The 23,078-nt window shown below is 30.2% G+C and overlaps 3 protein-coding genes across 5 annotated transcripts in view; 2 read left to right on the plus strand and 1 right to left on the minus strand.

Annotated features, from left to right (window-relative positions):
* The first annotated feature begins 302 nt into the window (after positions 1-302).
* On the plus strand, positions 303-4,535 carry LOC130899962 (phosphomevalonate kinase). Its single transcript, XM_057810185.1, has 4 exons — positions 303-706; positions 764-963; positions 1,017-1,166; positions 4,193-4,535. Exons 1-4 carry the CDS (start codon positions 624-626, stop codon positions 4,324-4,326), a joined length of 567 nt encoding a protein of 188 aa, XP_057666168.1. The 5' UTR covers positions 303-623; the 3' UTR covers positions 4,327-4,535.
* A 1,153-nt stretch (positions 4,536-5,688) lies between these two features.
* On the plus strand, positions 5,689-12,255 carry LOC130899961 (zinc finger protein OZF-like). 3 transcript variants are annotated; one of them, XM_057810183.1, is made up of 7 exons: positions 5,689-5,783; positions 5,981-6,138; positions 6,189-6,309; positions 8,620-8,763; positions 8,981-9,108; positions 9,420-9,723; positions 11,922-12,255. In XM_057810183.1, exons 1-7 carry the CDS (start codon positions 5,781-5,783, stop codon positions 12,237-12,239), a joined length of 1,176 nt encoding a protein of 391 aa, XP_057666166.1. In that variant the 5' UTR covers positions 5,689-5,780; the 3' UTR covers positions 12,240-12,255. The 3 variants fall into 3 exon arrangements, with proteins under 3 accessions (XP_057666166.1, XP_057666165.1, XP_057666167.1); XM_057810182.1 differs by having other exon boundaries at positions 5,707-5,910; XM_057810184.1 differs by lacking the exon at positions 8,620-8,763 and having other exon boundaries at positions 5,783-5,910.
* Positions 12,256-13,572: 1,317 nt separating this feature from the next.
* Positions 13,573-23,078, minus strand: part of LOC130900273 (homeobox protein rough-like) — a 34,460-nt gene continuing 24,954 nt past the window's right edge. The window contains exon 3 of the mRNA XM_057810781.1: positions 13,573-13,729. Within this exon, the coding sequence (XP_057666764.1) occupies positions 13,573-13,729 (157 nt within the window). The remainder of the gene's footprint in view (positions 13,730-23,078) is intronic.

A 23,078-nucleotide genomic window follows, 5' to 3' on the forward strand; every position in this document is an offset into this window, starting at 1 on the left:
GGTTTTTATTATTTCTCAGAATAATTTAAAATTGTATATTATATATGATTATTAATTTAGTACATAATTATTATAATTTTAATCCATGCCAAATTTTGTATTATCAGCCATGCAGGCATATTAATATAAATAGCAAGAATTAAGTATATAAATAAAAAAGGCGGTGTAAGAGCATATTATAGACAAATAACCATTCTTGTTCATTTTAGCCCAACAAGCCTCAGGTGTGATCAATGCTATTACCCAAGACAAACTAGTACATCGTTTTAATAGAAAAGAAGATATAGGTGTATATGAAAATATATAGGTTATACATTTGTCATTAGTACTGATTTATTTAGAAAGTCTCACCAAAGATTATATACACGGTCCCACAAAGGTTTCGTTCTTAGGAAAACAAGTTTATCTGAATTTTTAAAGATTTTTATAAAAAACACTTTTCACATGATGAACCTTATATAGTTTTTGTTTATATTAAATTAAGTAACTAGATCAGAAAATCGTAGCAATAAGCGTTTTGTACATGCTTTTGTATAACATACAAGAAAAATACGGTTCGCTATTTAGAAATTTATTTATTTAAATTTATATTGAATTTCACATTCCTACTTACTTTTACTATCATGGGAAATCCAAAAATAATTTTGTTATTTAGTGGAAAAAGAAAATCCGGAAAAGATTTTCTTGGTGAAAAAATAAATTCTTTGTAAGTTTATTTATATCTAACCTAATTTTGGATGTCAGATACACCATAATCTTTCAGATTAGGAAACGAAAGATGTTCACTTCTTCGATTATCAGAGCCTTTAAAAAGAATTTTTGCAAAGAATCACAATTTAGATTTAAGAGAACTTTTGAGTGATGGACCTTATAAGGAAATTTATAGATACAATATGATAAAATGGGGTGAAGAAGTTAGAAGTAAAGATCCTGGTTTTTTTTGTAAAGCAGCATGTGATAATGGCAAGTAATAGTAATTTGCACCAACTTAAGAAAGAAATTTACAATAATTTTAGCTCCCATTGTTCCCATATGGATAGTTTGTGATATTAGAAGAAAGACTGATATAAATTGGTTTATTGAAAATTATGGTAATTTAATTAAAACTGTTCGAATTTCAGCTGATATTGAAGTTAGACAAAGCAGAGGGTTCATGTTTACAATTGGTAAGTAAGTGTGTATCTTTATAATACAACCATTGTCAATAATCTAAGAATGAAGTTTATACTTTTATAAATAATTTCATCTTTCAATGAATTATATTTCTATCAATTTTCTTGATCTATCTCTTTTTGCACTTTCAGTTTGAGATAATTTGCATTTCTAAGCAGCTTGTTTGTTTGTAACTCTCATTTCTGGCTTATTACTGTTAATATATCCCACTGTCTTAATTGCTTTCGTTAGCTGAGCGGACTAAAGCGCCAAACTCCGGATTAGCCAGTCGAAGGTTCAAATCCTGTTCACTCTGTAAAAATTTTTTTTCCGCAAATTTTTGTCTACAAATTATCATTGCAAATTTTCTCTTTATTTCATTGAAACAAATTTTACAACTGTCTGTCCCCTGTATTTTAGAATTTAACAACTTAGATTTTTTTATATTGTCCCAGAAGAATTTTACATCCATGCAGCCTCTTTTGGAGATTTACAATACTAATGACTAGAATTTGAAGAACAATTTTATTTTTGATAATAAATCGAACTAAAAAGTGGTAAATAAATATAATAAATATCAATTAAAAACACGCTTTTAAAGCAAATCAAACTAAATAATTGAGAAAATTTTTTTTAAAAATAAGTTTAAAACAATGAATGAAAATTACTAGTATTATTATGAAAAAAGCATGTGGCGTTTTTTCCCTATTTCTCGTACATCGAGCGCCCAACGCTTTTTTCACAATAATACTAGTATTTTTCATTTATTATTGTTTTAAATTTTTAGTTTGATGTACTTTAAAAACGTGTTTTTTAGTTTTTATAAACTATATTTAACAAGCCTCTTCGGTCTACCACCACACCATTTGAATTGCTGTTCTTTCTTCATTTGGCTCACTGGTTTTCCTGTAATCATTCTTAATTATTGTATTACAATTGCTATTACTTCCTATTTACTACCATTCCAATGTACTTAAGGGTTTGTTTCTATTTTTAAACCAACCACCATGTGATTTGATACTCTCACCACATATTTCACAACAATCCTCTCAGAGTCTGGGGAGATTTTGGTATATAGCTTAACAAGTTACTCATTCACATTTTTATAATTTTTATTAAACATATGATTTAAATGGATATCACAAAAAATGCTCGTGGAAATGAAATGGATGCGAGTTATGTGGAGTTGATATTGCACATCTTATATAAAAATATCTGTGTCAGTTTTTAACAACAAAAAAACTTATTACTTATTATTATTATCCATTTTTTCATTTCATTCTGTTTGTAACCATGGAACTGTAAACTTGTATTCCACATGAAATAAAATTTGTTTTTGTTGAGTAGCAGAATGTATTTATTTGGAAGTCTAACTTCTAAACAGAGTGTTTTCTCATATAATTGGGAAATTATCAATGTTGCACATGGAAAACATATATCACTCTAATATCTCTTTCTATTAATTCTATATATATATTCTATATATATATATATATATATATATATATATATATATATATATATATACATATATATATATATATATACATATATATATATATATATATATATAAATTGTTACAAGCTTTGGAAATGAAATTGGATTTTTCCGGGGATTTGTAAATGAGTAGCGTCTGACGATTTTTATTTGTCGGATAAGCAGAGTGCCACTAAAAATGTTTCTAAATTAGGTCAAAACCGATATTTTCTTTGCAGGGTAGTATTTTCCGAACAGTGCATTTTGGTTAAGTACCGTTTGGCAAAAATGTAAGTCAGGGGTTCCTGAAAAACATATACAACATTTGCGCTAATTAAGGGAGGGGTTTTCGAAAAAAACATCATTTTTCAGTTTTCTCGGATTTCCCGAGAAATTTTTGATTCAATGTTAATTCTGAGAATATCAGCTGAAGGTAGACTAAATAACGCGCATTTAAAAAAAATTGGTCCCGGTAGGTCAATTTGGCGGCCGTTTGATATGAGTGTACCACTTGAAATACTTAAATAGCATATTCACAATGTAGACTTCCACTTGGCACAACAAGGTTCAAAAACGTTTTTTGGAAAAATGAAGATGCTATATTTCTTCAAATTGAATATAGAATGGTATCCCGAAGTTTGAAAAAATTGACGACATTGATTTTTTTGCTGGGTGAATCAATTTAGATTGTGCTACATAAAAAATACTTTATTTTGTTTTTGTCTACTAATAAAACACATTAAATACTCCTATTAGTATAGACATTACATTATAACAAAAATATATTTCGACTATGTTCACACACTTTATTTGTGTACTCGACACCTTATTTTATCTCATTTTTATGTGCAGCTCATTTGATTCTAAGTTTACTTAATTATAGAAAATGTTTATTGTTTTTGTGATTTTATTATTTGCTCTTTAGAAGTGCTTTTCGATCTAAATATGTTTCTATTTCTTTAGGCTTTCCTATACTTAATTTAGTACCGACTTATTTCCAAGCAAATTACTAGGTAATCCCCATCTTCTAATTGGAATGATTGTTTATCTCCAGCTCATTTGGTATTGTTCTCTCCTCCCATGCTTTTCTGAATGAGTGTCAAGAACTTCTTTGTTATAAGTTCCCCCTTCTACTTTTTCCTTTCTTACTAATTATTGTTTGTTATTATTATTATTTATAATTCTTTGTGGCTTATTGGTAATGCTAAAATATGTACTTTTTTTGGTATTTGTAGTAAAGTAGAAACGTTCTTTTGTTTTTTAGGTTATGTTTGTGAATTTAAAATATTTTTACTACCTTTTATTTCCGTTACTGTTTTTTAGAATATGCTATTTTAGTTTCCTTTATTACATTGTTCTTCAATTTCTATTAGTATAATCATAAATTATTGTTTTTAGATTTACCCCCCTGTTTATGTATGTACTTTGTTTTCTCCTTTTATTTCCTTTTTGTTCTATCTATATCTATCACTAATTTTTAAACGTTTTCCTGTTTTCTTCTATTTCTCTTTTATTTTGAGTCCTCTAATTCAGTTTTTGGGTTATTATTTTAGTAATTTTCAGGTGTAGATGATGCTGAATCAGAGTGTGATCTAGATAATTTTCAAAATTGGGATATTCAAGTCACCAATAATAATTTAGAAGATAGTGAACATTCCTTGAAGAGTATTATGGATCTTATCAAAAGTTATTGCTAATTTAATATGATATTAAAAGAGTATTGAAAAGTTAATTTTATAAATATGTTGAATTCCATTCTTTTTTATCTTTGACCAAAAATAGAATATTTTGATACAAATGAAAGTTGTCAATGTTTGCTGGTCTTTTATTTTTTCTAAAAATTTTTTGGAAGGAAAATTATACATGTACAATAAATTATTTATATGTTATTATATATTTCCAAATATTCTTATTTTTTATTTAATATACTTCTCAAAAAATTTCATTACATAAAAGTAAATTGATGTGATAATGAAGATCTTGTAAAATGCTTAATTTAAATAAATACAAATATAGAAAATACGGCCTTAACAAATTTAACAATTTATATAGATTCAGGTAATTCGAAAGCTATGTAACCAAGAAATAATTACCAAAACCTTTGCTACAACAATTAACGGGTGAAAAAACAAATTTTCTTATTTGGTTTTAAAGACATTTTGCTATAAAAGTTGAAGAGGAAACTGATAATGCAACCAAAGAAGTTTCATATGGCAACATGATATAATGAAGTAGAACTTAAGAGGTTTTGAACATTATATGACTAAGAAAATCATGGTTCTCCATTGACAGTGTTGGTTCTGCTTGTTGATTCATAATAATTGCTTATTGCCAAATAATGTTGCTGTGTTTATTTGTTTTTTTATAATTTGACTGACTAAAGTGATAATTTGTGTTATTTGTTGGTGAAGTGGTGACAATATCATGTTTTACAATATGAAATAAAGGTTTGAAACATTTTAGAAGATAAGTAATGGTCATAAATGATATCGAATGAAGATCCTAATTCTTTATGTGTTTATATATGTAAGATTTTGAGGAAACCGAACATAGGAAACACCATGCTGCCATTTAAACTCTATGTTAAATTTGTGTCAGCTACCTGCGCTGGTGAACCCCGATCGCCCCCGACGCTCGACCCTTTTCGGACTTTCTGTGTACCTACTTTTTATTACTGTTGTAGTGAAAAACAATTTTTTTATCAACAATTTCAAATTATTACAACAGTAAATATTAAATACTGATTGAAAAAACAAGGAAATACGTTTTTGAATGACGAAAATCGGAGCATTTTGAGGATATTACTAGGCATAATTGTAAATTTAACAAAAAATTAAAATAATTAAATTCTGCTCCGATTTTTGCCATTCAAAAACGTATTTCCTTTTTTTTTAATAAGTATTTTTTTATTTACTGTTGTAAATTTGAAATTAAAAAAAAATTGTTTTTCACTGCAACTGTAATAAAAAGTAGATACACAGAAAGTCCGAAAAGGCTTACAACCCTTCCCTCCCCTAGATAGCAGTAATTTGATCAGAACACTGTTGTGAACTGTCGAAGTATTGGTCATCTGTATTACTCGTAAATGTTAAACTGAGTAAATTATCCATCATCTATACGATAGAAAAAACGAAGACTTTTTTTGGTTATAATGGTTAGGAAATTAATTTTTGTTTATAAATATGAATAAATGTCGTTTTTGTTTATGCGATTTGAATAATCAATTACCAAATGTTTCCAGTGATTACCTCCGAAATAAAATAACAAAAATTGGTATAAAGGCATGTTCCGTGATTGTCAATAAGAGTAATATTAATATAATTTGAAACATAAATATATATTTTTTTGCAGATATCTTCAAATATTCCTTTAGTGATATGTGATGGTTGTTTACTTTTTATTGAGAAAATCGATGATTTTTTTGAGACTGTTTACAAATCAGAAATAGTTTTAAGTAGTCTATATAACAGTACCACAAATGTTTCAAGCAGTTCGGATTTATCAAATAGGTAATTTAATTTCTTAATCTTGTAATTATATAGAAACATGTCTATTTTAGCAACAATGATATCAATTATACAGAAGAAATAAAAAATTCAAAAAATGGCATTAATAATAAAATATCTCAAGAGGTGGTTGATCATGATGAATCAATTTCAGAAACACGTGAAATTAAAGAGGTGAGTATAATTTCTATTAAAACTTGGTACATTTTAAAAATCTTTATTTTTTTGAAATATATTTTCCAATTCTGTGTACTAGCTTTTAATACTTTATTATGAGCAAGTTTAATATTTCTTAAATGTGTTTACATTTGGGATTACAATTTCTAATTTTTTTATACATACAGCTGAAATCAATTTATAAATTATTCTAGAATCTAATGGTTAATGTATTTTTATTATTTGGACTTGTTTGTATTCATTTGCTAAAGAATTCTATTGAAATTAAGGTCTATTGACAAGTATTCATTAAATCCTCCTCGAAAACTTTTTACTTTTAGATTGTGTTTGATTTATGTGATTGTTCATTAATCTTATAAATAACTCATGATGGGAACCTTTTTGTTATTTGAAGATGTGATTAGGACACCATTTATTCAATCTATAGAAGTTTGCTGATACTTGCTAAATTTGCTGTTTCTTTTTTTTACAATTAAAATATTGGCTTTTCTTATGTCCATGTGTAGATCTATGTATTTTACATAATCATATTGAGTAGGTAGCATATTTCTGTCATAGTTACTCTTATGTTCCCTGAAATTTAGTTGTATTCATTTCTTATTGACTATTTTCTTGTGTAGTCTTGGATTTCATTTTGTTGTTTCTAATCTTTTCCAGTTTCATTTTCGTACAAAAATTTACACTGTATACCCATATATTTGGCTAACATGATTATTGTCATTTTATCCTTGGTAAGTCTGCTATGCATTATGTATTATGTCACAAAGTACCTTTCATGCAACTGTGATTTATTACAAATTATTCTGGCTTGTTGTTGGTGCAATTAAATAATTAAAAAAAATTGTAACTATACTCAGCAAAGTTAAGTTATACTTTGTTATTTGACTCAAAGTTTTGTTGAAGGAACTTAAGGTTTTTTTCTGGCTTAGATTTCTACTTGAAATAGAATAAATTTTTTAAGATGATGAACATTTTAAGTGATACATAATGTTCATCAAATTCATAATCTTATCCCAAAAGAGTGTACTTCAATTATTATGTTGGACAAAACTTTACATAAGTAAACTTAACATAAAGAATCTATGCAGCACAATAGTCGATTTCTAGGGAATTAAAAAGAAGTTGATTTAGATAGTTTGTATCTGAATTGTTAAACCTACGACAGCTACAGATCAATTGGAATGAAAATTCTACCAATGCTCAAATATAATGCTCTCAAGTGAGTTCAATTTATACCTATTTGGTGTTGATATATACCCAAGGTGTGTGTATGACTGGGCCAAAAAAAAACGACTATTTTCTTAACGCTACTGTGAAAATATCATTCTTGATGATAAAACAAATTATAGTGAAAGTTTTAGTCCTTGATAATAATATTAAGAGGTATATCATACAACTATTAATTTTTCAACAGTAATAGCATGTTTTACTCAAAACTCTTCAAATATCAATCTGAAAAATTTGACCGAGAAAAGCTCTATTAGTAAATTAATGTAAAACAAGTAATGTAATCGTAACCTTAAACATTGATTAATTTTTTCAATTTTGTATTTTTATAACTACTAGAAATATCAATATTTTTATGGTTCAAAATATTTATTTTCAAAGGATATTCAGTACTCTATGAAGTAATTTATCGTTTTCTTCACGTTACACATGATTTTTTCCACTTGTTGGAAAAATTTATGATTTAAATGTTGAGAAAACTTTTTTTTGTTGGACCACCAAACTTTTTTTTCATAAAATCATAATATATCAACTATTATTTCACTTTTTAACGATTGCTTATCTATATAAATTCATTTTTAATGCATTTAAGTAACTCCAATATGAATAATATTTTCTGAGTATCGTAAAAAAATATAGTCGTTTTTTTTCGACCAGTATAGTGTGTATAATGGCACATTGGCATGATGACAAAAGAGGTCGTTTCAATGCTCACAGGTTTATTGTTTACATATTGGAATCATCTTTTTTAATTTTCCCTTCTTTTGTAGAAGAAAATGGTAATGTTCGCGTTATATTACAAGAATCATTTAAAACTACCTTAAAGGAATTGAAATCCGGTCATCTAATAGCTTTGACCTCAATCCAATAGAGCCTTTTTGGGATATAATTTATAGTCGATTAAGATTTCAAAATATACACTCCTAGACTTATACGAGCTATCTCTTAGACTCCTTGAAGACTGCCAGTACGCTGTCAATACACATATACTTTCTATTTTTTTTCAATTTGTTCATTTTTCTATTAAAGGATCAAAGAGAAATCCAAATAACTTGAACAATATTTCTATTTCAATTGCAGAAGAATGTTTTCCAATGTATAAAAGAAAATCAGTTATATACATGTGAAATTTGTTCAGAGAAATTTGATGATTTTTTCAATTATCAAGACCATCAAGAAACTCATAACGGACAATTTGTATTTCATTGTTCCAAATGTAACAAGGTAAAATCTGTAATTTGCAATAATTGAGGCAATGACAAAAAGATATTTAATATTATAAAATGTAAAAAATCTTTTTGTATGCAAAATTTAATTTCTTTTAATATTATGGAGATATTTTGTCTTTTGTTGTATCTAATATCTCCTTATATAAAAGACCAAACAGAAAAACAGAAGTTTAATACAGAACAAATTATTATTTAATATGTTTTCGTTTCAGGTATTTTCAAGTAGGAGTGAAATTGTTCAGCATGAAAATAATCACAAAGTCTCTTGTGTTATTTGTCGGACTGAAGTTTTGCCCAAAAGTTTGGATGCCCATATGATAAAACATACAGATATTTTTAAGTAAGCCATATATTGTGTAATTGAATTAAAATTCATTATATTTTATGTTTTATTGAAATTATGTATTTATAATTGTAAATATTTCAACTGTTAATATTAAGATTTAACCTAAATCACTTATATATTTATAATAAATGTAGGTATTCTTTGTCACACTTTGATGGAAAGAATAGGTAACATTTAAGAAAGTTGAACCAGCTACTAAATAGGTTAAAATTATAAATATTAATGTTGTCATGTTTAAATTATAAAAATTAATGTTGCCATGTTTAAATTAATACATTTCAAAGCTTATTACTTATTTTTTTTAGATGTAGCACATGTGGCTCGAGACATTCATCACGAGCTGCTTTAGAAAATCACTTTAAAGCTCGACACGCTGGTCTTAAAGGATATATCTGTCATATGTGTGGTAAACAAAACAGTTGTCAAGCCTCTATGAATCGTCATCTTGCAACTCATCTTCAAATTCGACCGTTCAAGTGTAAAATGTGCAATTTTGCTACAAAATCTAAAACTATTTTGAGTGTACATGTATCTAGGAAACATTCAAATGAAAAATGTAATTGTGAAATTTGTGGAAAATTATTTAAATCCAAGTTCAGCTTAAAACAGGTGAATATTTTAATTTATAAAGAGCTTTTAGTAACCTTGCATATCCGTTCAAATTATATTCCGTTCATTATATCTTCTACAGTCTCAAACAACTTGAGTTACTCCTTTCGCTTCATCTCTATCTTCACTTATGGTCGGTATTAATTATAAATTGAAACAAGTTCCCCTTGAATTTTTCTATTCAAACCCAAAGTTTGACTGAAGCAAACTGATTATATATTAATTAACTGATCACATGATCAAAATAATCTTCATTCATTTTGGAATACCTCATCACACTGCATTCATGATTCATTCTACTTTTTACTGTTCTGGTTAGCTGAAAAACCAATGAAACAGTAGATTGGAAAGTGTTCTTTTTTGTGGGATACATGGAAAGTCGATCTCTTCTTTTATTCAGCTTCTAAAATTTTTTATGCAACATTTACCCTCAGCCAAAAACTATTCAGCCCTACCCAAAGCATACCACTATCTATTTTTTAAAAGATTAACAAAATTTATCACACCGCAATTCTTAATTAATTGATGTAAGTAATTTTTTATTATTGTTATACATTTATAAATATTTTTATATTGTACTTATTGACCATAATTTCAGTCCTAGACGATAAATATATAAGTATTTGAAAGCTGGGAATATATTAGAATTACACTTTGGTTTTTTATTTTGCCACTTCAAAAATGCTCATAATCTAACTGACAAAGACTTCCATCCAATTCTCACCATCCATTTATGTCGTTTGCTTTTGTTCTACCTCTTCCCATGTGAATCCTTGTTCTGTCAATATTTTTATTCAATTTATTTTGTCCAGGTCTACTTTCCTATAAACTAGGGCTGAAAGTTTATTCACCAAAGTAAAACATTAAGTAGTGAATGGACATGGATTCGATTATTTAAGGAATCATTATGGTTTTCTAGGTACTCTGTGCATGTACCTAAAAAAATATTCTGTGCATTACACTACATATCATTGTTCTGCCTCCAAAGTATGTAGATTCCTTCCACGATGGCTTTTTTTGTACTACTCTGCAAGGTGTTAGCACTAGGTACCTGAGCCTTTTGCTGAAAAGGGCTGAATATTCGCTCTGCTATCTCTATGGATTGTTCGCAGAATATGCTGTTCTTGTTCTCTGTCAGGCATATCAACTTTAGGTGGTATTTGACGGATCAGTGACTTGTAAAAAACTGTTTAATGTCGTTTTTGGACATTTGAAAAGTTCCTGAGACTTCTTAGATTTTTTTCCTTTTTTAATATTTGCAATCTGTAAAATTTTACAATGAGTAAATGGTTTAAAGCAATATAAACTGTCTTGTTGGAGAATTACCTAGTAGCAATAACCTTTCGCTGTGTGGGAGGTCTCATTAGATGTTGAGCCAATGTGTTTGAATGAGAGATATTTATTCTTTAACTGACTTAATTTGGAGGAGGAGCGATAATGCTGTTGGTTATATACCAAGGAGCATTTATAATAATTCTGAGTACTTTCAATTGAAATCTCTCTAGAATTGCTATACTTGAGTTGGATGCATGCCCCATAGTTGAATACCATAACTTCAGATGGGTTTTAGTGTGACTTTGTATATTAGCAGCTTGTGGTCGATTGTTAGTTGGGATTTTCGATCCATTAACCAGTACAGTTTGCTGAGTTTTAGAACCAACTTTTTTTCTCTTGGTTAGTAAGTGTGTGCTCTAGGTTAGTCACTGCTTCAGATGAATTCTAAGTTATTTTGCACTTTCTTTTTGTTGCAGAAGATGCCCGTTTAATATTACAGATGGACAGGTTTCATTTCATTTATTTTCATTTACTTTTAGTCTTCAAGTTTTTAGCCACAAGGCTTCTTAGATGATATGGTTAAAATCTTTTGGTTTTTCTTAAGCCTAGAGTGTTCATGCAGTGATGAATCTATCTAATCGTTGTTGATGTGACATCTCAGGTCACAGTAGGACTCTAGTACAAAAAGTTAAGTCGTTGCCTCCTTGTTAGTAAGGTTGTTTGCTTCTTATTGTACAATAAGGTTACTTTGTTAGCTAGTGCTTTTAGAATTTTATTAGACATCCACTCTAGCTTGGACATGGAGTCAATAGTCTTCAGGGCCTGCACAATATACTATTTCATTTATTAATGAAATCTTGATAGGCATCTAAATGTATCGACTCTACTTCATATTATGATCTCAAAATAATTTTATTTTTTAGCATAAAAAAAGGATACACTCTCCCAAAAAGTTTGTTTGCAAACAATGCGGAAAGTCTTTTAGCGAAAAATTCAATTGGAATCAACACATGATTAAAAAACATTCAAAAGAAAGAGTCTATGAATGTAGAGTATGTCATCAAGAATTTTTCACTTCTAATAATTTAAAAAATCATATGCATGTTCATAGAACAGGTTGTGTAAATTGTTTCAAATGTGGTAAGGTGTTCATATATAAAAAATATTTGGAAAAACATTTGATGAAATGTCAGGGTGTAAAAATCAAAACTGAAACTGTTAATGTTACTGTTGTTAAATAAATGAATAATAAGAATAGGTATTTAGATAATTATTTATCCAATTTACTTAGACTGTATATTGAAGATGATAACATGTTTTAATCTTGTGTATTGAGGAATGGTGCTTTTATCTTGGTGTTTGCGTATAATTGAAGTATGCCAAATTAAAAAATGTAATATCCTAGTTCATTATTGAAAATTTCAACAACTTGCATTATACCAAAGTGTGAAAAGTTGTTCAGAACGTAAATAATATTTGGGGTTTCCTTTTAAATTTACCCAGATGCTTTACAGTATATTTTTTACATTATTATATACTCAATAATAGATCCAGGTTATAGATGCTACTGGGTGCACAAGTTTCAGGAGGTACAGATACCATACATAGCAGGCGATTTGTTTACATTGCTAGTAGTCTTTTTATTTATTTGTTTTGTTTCTTTATTTTCTAGAATCTTTGAGAACTTCGTTTTGGATATATAAACGAGTTTGTTTATTAGAGTTAGTTCAGTTTATAAAAAATTTGAATACATCATAGTTAGTTAAGTGTATTGTTTAGTGTGTAAATATATTAAGAATGTGAGAGACAGTGTTTATAAATTCACCCCGAATGGAAAGAGTCTAAATAAATGAGAAAAACATTACATGTATATATATCTAGATACATTAATTTATAATAATGGATGCTATGACTAGTAATTGAAGTCTGAAGTACCATATTAGAAATGTTATTGAGACTTTATATTTTATTTGCATAGATATTATTGTCACATGAAACGTATAATAAAAAAGTGGAAGAGAACAGGCTTTCTTATGTAAAAGCATACACAAGAGGGTAAACTCTGTTACTGTAGGTGGAAGTGTGCAGTGAAGACATTCCTTAGTAACTGTTTCCACACGCTTGTACTTCTCCAAAGAAAGGAGTCCCGATAGATTGACGTTCTGGGCGACTGCAGGCGAACTCTCGGTGTTCATGAGCTACGTCTGCCTGCCGAGTAGGTCTTGTAAATACCATTCTAGGTGGGATTATGCTGGACAGTTCAGAAGAGCATCTACCGTTTTTTGGACATAACGTTAGGACTCCTTGTATCTATACTTCGTGGTTCTCCTTGTCTCTATCCTTCATACTGATAGCGAAAAAAACTATTTTTAATAGAATATTTCTATCGAAAAAATGAATGGTAATAAAATGAAAAAAAAAAGACAAATAAATTACAAATATTATAATTAATACGAACAAATACATTTTTTAATTTTTGTAAATGAATAATGTACTACATTATAATACAATAGAAGTATTATTTACATAAGTTTTTTCTATTTACACAATCTGTACAGTTAATTTATCAGATTTTTATTGTGGATCATTTTGAATATTTATTTCGTCTTCGTACTGCAGACTATTGGTTCGAGGTACATTATATTGGTTTTGTAATAATGGGGATGCATGATAGCATGGACTGTCAGCGCATATAGGACATATACTTGTAGGAAGCACACCCAGCAATTTTCTGTAATGAAAATAAATATCAACATTATACTTGAAAAGAACATCAAAATCATGTACAACATATCAAGTTATGGCATTGATTTATCCAAATGTGTCATATCAGGATATATAATTTATTTTCTGTGGAATAATCCAGTAGAGTTCCAAGATTAATTTACTAGTGCATTCCTAGCAGTGGCGGATTTATTTGCCGCATCTTTTACCGTCTCTGCTATATTCTGAACTTCGGTACCTGAGTTAACAATAGGGTACTTGCATGGTTTGAGAGAAAAAAACAGTTTTGCATAGTTTATATACAATTTTTATTATAATTTTTTTATTTAATTCTTTGATCAATATTTATAGAAAAAATAATTATTGAAAATATAAAAAATTTTGTAGGTAGTTTAAATATTTCAGTAAGGTATAAAATAAACATTGCACATATGATACAAAGTAAATATGACAGTTATTTTCTCGGTTATTATTAAACTTTGATTAATCTGAAAAATTGTATATGAATCCTGTTTTGTGTCAGAATATAAAAATAGCACGACTTAAACAATTGATACAGTTTTTATGATGCCAAGAAATTGGAATAAACTACAACAAAAATTGTTTGAAAGTGTTAATCGTTTTGACGATCCTGTGAGATGTAATTATCTTTGTTGCCAGGAACATGTTAATGTAAAGTGTGATTCTAATTTAACTTATTTTAATATTTTATAGTAATTAAGTTTATTACAATTTTAATTTTTAACATGATTATATACTAATATAATAACTTAACCTATAAAAGGTTTATTCACTTTATTCTTATATATAGAAAAATGTTTTATTTATACTTAACTAATAAATAAAAACTGTATTATAACAGCACACGCGACGTTGCCAAAATATACACATACTAATATGTTTTGGAAGCTGATATATCCAATGAACTTGTTTTTATGTCTGATTCTCATAGAGGGCGCTAGTTATACGGTTAGTACCAAGTAGTATTGAACATAACTTTTTCATTATCAGATTTATTAAGCAAAATTTCAAGTGAACTTAAAAATCATTTAATTTTACACCGAAAAGGGAGGGACTCTTGATAAAACTCGATTGACTGGTAAGAGCTCTTGGACTTGTCTATAATGAGAAGGATGTATAGCTTGCTCTTTAAGTATCCTCCAAGTACTTCAAGAAGATGTATTTGTTTTTCTACAACTGCTATGAAAAGTGACGTATTTATCATAACTAACTTAATTTCAAAACCACATTATTGCTCACGGCAGTTTGTCCACACCACATGCATTTATATGGAGAATCAATAAAAATCGACGATAACTTAGTTGACTTAAACTTTAAATAGTTGAAACAACTGCCAGATTATAGAAGTTTTTTAAATTCTTAAGGTAGTTTTCATTCGTGGTTTGATAAAATTCGCAATTTCCATTAAATATTATTTTAGTAGAACATAATTATTCCAAATTAAAATAAATAATATGGATACTGACAGTAGTGACGATTTTGATAATACTCCGCCAGAGATATCGAAAAAAGTAGCAAAAGTAATTTGTTGCCGGAAATTCCAAGAATGAAAAATATTAATTAGCATAAGAGAAATTTATAGAATGGAGAAGAAATACAAATATAAAATCTTTTTCGGAAACTGTACTTTTGGTATACTTTGAAGACTTTAAAGGCGTCTACACTTTGGTCACAATATTCAATGTTGCGAAGTACTAGCAGTATAAAAAATAACATTGATTATATCCACGTATCTATCAGAACTTACGTTCAATTTTAAAAAGAAAGTCCGACAATCACGTCCCCAAAAAATCACACATATTGACACCAGACCAATTGCAGAGATTTTTAAAGGAAGCTGCAGAAGAGGAATATTTACTAATAAAGGTAAATTTATTTAAAAAGAACTATTTTTAGAATTTAATTTCATTTCTCCCTCAAATTAACATAGATTTTTCCAATTAGGGGGTTTTTCAGTAGATAAAAAGAATGAAATAATCATTAAAAATTCTATTAGCGTGGCAGGGGCATGTCGTAGAAAGGAGTTGTAGAAGTTACGAATCGATAATTTCGAGGATTTCAATTCAGCTTTACTTGTGAAATTAGATAACACAAAAACAAAAAGGCCAAGAACGTTCAATATAACAGTAGAATTTTATGAGATATTTAAAAAATATGCTGCTCTTCGAACGATTGATTTTCCGGAAAAACGTTTCTTTTTAAATTACTAACACGAAAAATGTACTGGACAGCTAAGACAATTGCAATTTTGTTAAAATTAGAAAACTTTCATCTATACACAGATCATTGCTTCAGACGTTCTTCGGCAAAAATTTTAGTAAATGGAGGGGGCATATTAACCTTAAAGCGCAATTGAGAATGGCAATCCAGTACCGTGGCAGAAGGATACGTCTAAGAGTCTATTAAAAATAAAATTAACGTTGCTAATGAAATCGTCAACTCCATTGAATAACCACTCGAACCCTTTACAGAAATGGAGACAGGAAATACACCGTATATGAACGATCAACCCTCAACATCTAAAATTAACATAATATAAAATTTAATAAAAAGAAACGTTCCGGGTTTAACTATACAAAATTGTAAAAATTTCACAATCAACTACAATTTTAAATAATATTATTTAATAGTTAAGAGGACACTTTAGTATTATTTTGGTTTTACTAATCATAAAACTGAATATTAAGTTCCATTACTTTTATTCTTTCAATTTGCGCAGTTGTTGAAAAGTATAGGGTGCAACATGTGGAAAAAGTACTTTTCTCACTCGTGTATTTGCGGCACTCGCCCCCACAAACTTCCACACTCGTTAGGTTACTCTTATTTTCTTGCTTTTATGGCCGTCCAAAATGCGGCACAAAGTTTCACTAGATTTGGGGTAACTTTGTGACGCGTGATTATTTAGCCTATATCTCCATACAGAACGACCCCAGTCATAAAAAAACCCCGCCTAATCATTCTACCAATATCGTAGAAGAGGGCAATAACACAAGAGTTTCCAGTTGCACTGGAAAAAAAAACTACCAAAATAAGAAAAAAAATTGTGTTTGTCAGCTCCGACGCACGACTGGGGTTACTCCTTAAGTTCGATAGTCTAACCAGACGCAAAAAGAGTTTATTTAACTTAAAAAAGATTGATACTGTATAAAAGGGTAAATTTGTTAATTACTGAAAATAATATACATATATAAATATATATTTATTCAATTTATTCATTTCATATACATTTATTATAACTAATCGACGAAATATTTTACATTAAACTTTTTACAATAGTCAATTTCAGATGTGCAACCACGTGTTTGTTAGATGTTCCGGCAATATCATCTACACCTCTTTCTGCCATAGTTATTTGAAAATACTTTCAGTTCACTTTAGCGGAACACAATGATAATAAAACTACACAATGACAGCAATATAAGTATGTTGACACTGACAAATTAGAAAGTTGCGCATCATAGGATGCGCACCAAAAACGTAACGAGGTCATTCATCGATAGATTTTACTCCTTCATTTTTCTCATACCGGGCCCCTTATATATGCAAATCGATTCTTAAGGAGTAAACTCCAAAAACACGTATTTCTTACAAAAGATGTGTTTGATAAGTAGATAAAAATGTTATTATATGCTTAAAAGTAACAAAGTAACTTTAATCAGACACGTCGTCATGTAATTCTGGAACGTCATAGTGTCCCCTCTTTGTTACCAATTTGGGTTCATTGATTTTCTTCACCACCATATCGTCTGTGTACCAGATTTCATCCTTTTTCTGTGGCCACTTCCAAAATTTGTTACAATTTGTCATGGTACAGATTAAAAAGGATTTTTTGTCAATGGCGACTTGTAGTTAACATAAGCTGGGGCGACATCTCCTGCTGCATTGCCGCAAACCATGATAGAAGTACATGCTTTTGTTGAATTTCGTATTACTTCTGACTATAACTTTTTTGGATCCTGGGTCATCTAGGTTTGTCTCATCATAGTTCCAAATGTTACTAGCAGATACGTTTTTCAGCCCACTGTCCAGGTGGTCGAAAAAAACATTAACCACATTTGCATCTATGGCAGCACGCGCATTTTTTATATGTTTTGCAAAACTGTGTGACAGTACTGTTTGATGTCGCTTAATAAAGCTTTTAACCCAGTCAGTCCCTGGCAAGTTATCTTTGAATATGGGGACTTTTTTGCCCACTTTGTTAAGGTATGATCGTATGATACATCTTAATTCAAAAGGTGACAAACTGACAAGCAGCGTTTCAAGATTCCCGAAATTTTGGTCAAAAAGATTCAATACTTTGCAAATTCCTACTATTTAAGGTCATTTGGGACTCATCTGGGGCAACCCTACGGGTATATCACTTGAGGGTTACTTGTGTCACAAAGAAGCCCCGAGATGTTGCGATTTTTAACGTTCGACAAAATTACTTTTCAAATACGTCAGAACCATAACATCACATTCTTTTATAGTTTTAACTACTAAATCTAACATAAAAAAGCATATTGTAGCTCTGACAGCATTTAATGTTTTCTTAACACAACAAAGTTTGCACGCTTCAGTAATTTCAGTGACAGAAACTAGCTTGACACTTGACAAGCCATACACAAAATAATAAACAATCAAGTGAATGCAGACTTTGACACGTTGTCATAGAATATATATATATATATATATATATATATATTTGTAGACAGGGTTAAATTGCGTTCACAATATGTAATTTGGAAGCCATGACATTATATGTCAGAAAGTGTCACCAAATTACCCCGTAGTCATAAAGTCACTCCCGCTTACGGTACGTAAGCACGTGAACGTGATAAGTTTTGAGGTTAGATTGCTAGTCGACGACGCAGCGACCGAAACGCACAGGTGTAGAGGTGCGAGGGAGGCGTGGGCGGAGGGTGCCAGATTATTGGACGTGCCGATCTATTGAGGTACCGGATTAGTGAAATTATACTGTATTGGGATTGGGAAAATTAAAGAGTACTGTAAAGTACAAAAAACCATATAGTGTCATTTTACGGACTCAAATTGATACTGTAAAATCTACTTTACAGTACAGTATGAAAAAGTACTACTTGGTAAGAACCGTATAACTAGCGCCCTCTATGAGAATCAGACATAAAAATATATTCATTGGATGTATCAGCTTCCAAAACATATTCGTATAAAATTTCAATACAATGTTGCCATTAGTAGCGGAAAAGTGGATAGAGATTAGTTTTGACAAGTTACGACATGTTTAAATTGAAGGGTAGGGATTTTCACATATGAAAACCGACATTACTTATGAGACACCTATGTATAAAAGTTGACACACTCCATCGATATCTACACCTCCGATACTCAGGTGATTCATTTTATCGTAATTAATAAACAATTAACTGTACAAACATAAGTTATCAAATGAAAACCCTTCAAAGAATATGATTTTCTAAGGTTGCTCTACAAAGAAATATACATCAAGGTATTTAAATGATCCCGGTGCTCATTCAATCGCATACTCAATCATATAAATCTCCACATAGATTATTTCAATGAACTCTTAAAAAAACTTCACCCCAACTTTTTATCCACCTCGTTTGATATATCCGAGTTTATTTGTATTTCCAAGTACCCTACTAATAGTAAGTATAATAGGGTATTAATGTTATGCCGTTTTTGCATGATAGTTTACATTAAGAATAACAATTAGGACAGTTTGAGGGGCATCGAGATGTGAAAGTATTTTGTTGAAACAGGTGTTTGTGAACGATACAACAAAGATGTTTATCTTATTGTGAAATATCATGGGAGTTAAGACCTAATTAGTGTGAAAGGGACTTTTTATTATCAAAAACGCGAACCAAAATTCATACGTAACTATTTTAATATTTCGAAAAATGTTTACAAGTGAAAATTTCTAATTCGATTAAAGAGTTTTACGGTGTGGTTGTGAATAAATTCATCAACCCTTACAATACCAGATTTTACTTGGTGGGGTGCGAGGAGCGCACAGGCACATTTTGAAAACATACTATCTGTGTCGAATCCGAAAGATCGTTCGACGAGCGCACAAGAAAATTTGATTTGCCGAAGTGAGTCCTAGAGATGGACAAACATACCAACTTTTGAATAATTATCATTAAGACAAAACGAAAAACCATCAGCAACATCCAAGATTTTCCAAAATGAGCAAATGTTCAATATTATATAAAATATTGAACAAAAATTTATAGAAAAAATATTTTTTCTAAGAATGAGTGCATTTTTGGTACTAGGTTCAAAATAATTAAAAAGTTGCGTATGGTTAGGTTAGGTTAGGAAGATTAGGGATTGAAGATAGCGTCTTTATACCTGCAAATGTGCGTTCGATGTACCCTCCTATATGTAAATTATGACTTTAAAGTATCAAATAAAGTAGAAAAACATTCTACCCCAAAAATTTGAAATGTAGGGGCATTTTCGAGGGTGGGACATATATGTCCCACCGGTGTTTTTAAACAGGGACATGTGTCCCACTGGTGATGAAATGACGATATAAAATACAGTGAAAAGTTTTGTTTACTAGTACAAAAAAATATATATTAGATGACACCCTTTTTCAATAATTATTATACAACTTTATACGTATGATACAACGCAAAACAGTTTTTGCAGAGTGCAATTTTGCACATTGCACACATACTTTTTTTTCGTGTTTCCTTATTTTGTTTGGCACAGCGACCACATCTTCTTGTTGGTCCTTCCAACGGTAAATCGTTCCCAATATTCGTCATGAGTTTTGTTGCATTTGAAAGTAGACCCGATTTTTTTCTTTTGACATTTCCTTTACTTGTGCCATCATTGATTCACTTAAGAGGACAATGAATTGCAACAGAGGTATCTTCTTATGTTTCACTTCTTGAAATACGAGGATGTATTGAAAAATTCTTAGTCTACTATAGAACCAAACAAAATTTCAATGTCAAAATATTTTATTACTCAACGTATTCTCCTCTTAATTGGATACATTTATTACAGCGAACCAGCAACGTCTCTAGACCTTTCAAAAAAAAATGTTTCTTCCTGCTCTGCAAACCAGACCTCCACAGCTTTCATTACCTACTCGTTGGAAGAAAATTTACGACCTTTTAAACTTTTGTTCGGTTGAGGAAAGAGATGGTGGTCGGACGGAGCCAAATCTGGTGAATAAGGGGGGTGTTCTAGAAATTCAAACCATAAATTACGAATTTTTCGCATGGCAACATGAAATTTGTATGCAGGGGCGTTGTCTTGCAAAAACAAAACACCTTTGGGGAGCTTTCCGCGACTTTTCTCTTTAATTTTTTCCCATAGAGAGGTCAGTAATGTCAAATAGTAATCTCCAGTTATTGTTATACTCTTATCCAAAAAATCAATCATGATTACTCCATGACAATCCCAAAAAACTGGAGCAAGAACTTTTCCAGCAGATTTTTGGACACGAAACTTCTTAGGTCTTGGAGAACCAGAGTGTCGCCATTCCTTCGATTGTTGCTTTGTTTCTGGATCGTAGAAACGTATCCAGGTCTCATACATAGTAACAATTCGGTTTAAGAAGTCTACATCGTTTTCAAATCGAGCACAGATCGAACAATTCTACCCTTGCACGCTTTTGGTCAACATTCGAACATTTGGGGATCCATTTTGCTGCAATTTTTCTCATGAACAAATTGACGTGAACTATATGATGAACGCGTTCGTATTAAATAATCAGTGCTTCAGATATCCGTTTTAGCCCAATTCGACGGTCTGATAAAATCATGTCATGAATAGTATCGATATTTTAGGGGACTGACACAGAAACTGGCCTTCCTGATCGGGCATCTCCTTCAATTGAAAATTTACCTCTTTTGAAGCTTGCAGTCCAATTTTTCACGGTCGTCTACGAAGGACATTGATCACCAAGGGTATTAAGCGTATCTTCGTAAATCTGCTTACCTCTTAACCCTTTTAAATACAGGTACTTGATGATGGCTCCATACTTTAATTTTCACAATTTCGGTGGAATCTTTTTTCTTTTAATTTATTGCGTAATTCTGGTTCACTTTTTTGACTTACTTTACACTGACACTTCTAATAAGTTATTGTTCGTTGCTATGGTAACGCAATATTTTGTTTATGCATGGAAGTGGTCTAGGCTAACTAGATTTCAATACATCCTCGTAGGTCCATCAGGGAATCATGACTGCTTTTTACATTAGTATGGAGGCTACTCAGAAAGTAAGGAATAATTGCATCTGAGGCCTAAGAATTACTTCTTATAGTTCCGATTTTACACATAGTTATTCTACTTTTTTCGAAGAGTCGCTTAGCAACTGGATAAAAACGCTGTTTTAAAATTCTATGACGAAGGAATTTCAAAGCTTTATCAACTCTTTTATAGCGCATTAATTTGTTTGGTTGCTACGGAGACAAGTAGAATTTTTTATTTGGCGACTCCAAGAGGGGGCAGTAGAGGCACTCGCCCCTCCGAAAATCTGGGAAATATTTCGATTATTAAAACTTAAATCATGAGTTTTTTCAAAATTTTATTAGTGATAAATCTTCCTGTGAACTTGATATTACGTAAATGTAATAAAACCTCAGTCTCTGAGTATCGAAGAATTGAGACAAACATGTGATTACGGAAATCGCACAATGAGATCGCTAGCATATACTTAACTACATTAAAATATAACAATTGCAGTTTTTTCTGTAAAAGTTGCAGTTTTTTAAATTAAGGTAAGATGATGGTTAGAGTTTTTCATTGGAATCTATTTTCTTAGGCACTTCCGTGAGGTCTGCCTTCGGCACCCTCTTAAACTGCTGGGGAGGATACTCTCCTCCAATGTGCCTCCTCCATCATTTTTTCTTATACGTTCCTTACTTTTTGAATAGCTATTCATATATTATTCTTTAATGAAATTCGGAATTCTCTTCCAACCAGTTCAATTTCTCCGTTTTAGAATTTCGCCTAGGTAGAGTATTTCTTTTAACAGTTTTAAGAAAGTTAGGTTGGCACATTTACAAACATCCATTTCAGGGTATATAAAAAGGCAAAATTTTAAGATAATAAAATATCGAATAAAATTATTTTGTTCACGATACTGTGGCGACCACGCCATGTAACCTTGCATTTATAAATACTTAATACAGATAAACATTTCTCCGAACATACTCCCTCAATAAAACGATAATCCGTCCCATCTGACTGCCCGATAACTGACTCAGGAAACTCCATGCAAACTTCTTAATGTTCAAATAGAATACAATTAAATTAATCCTTCGCAATATACCTGACTTTGGGAAAAACCAAAACCTTCTACCTGCTCTTCAATACTTACACAAACTCA

The sequence above is a fragment of the Diorhabda carinulata genome, chromosome 12, assembly GCF_026250575.1.
Source record: "Diorhabda carinulata isolate Delta chromosome 12, icDioCari1.1, whole genome shotgun sequence".
Lineage (NCBI taxonomy): Eukaryota > Metazoa > Arthropoda > Insecta > Coleoptera > Chrysomelidae > Diorhabda > Diorhabda carinulata.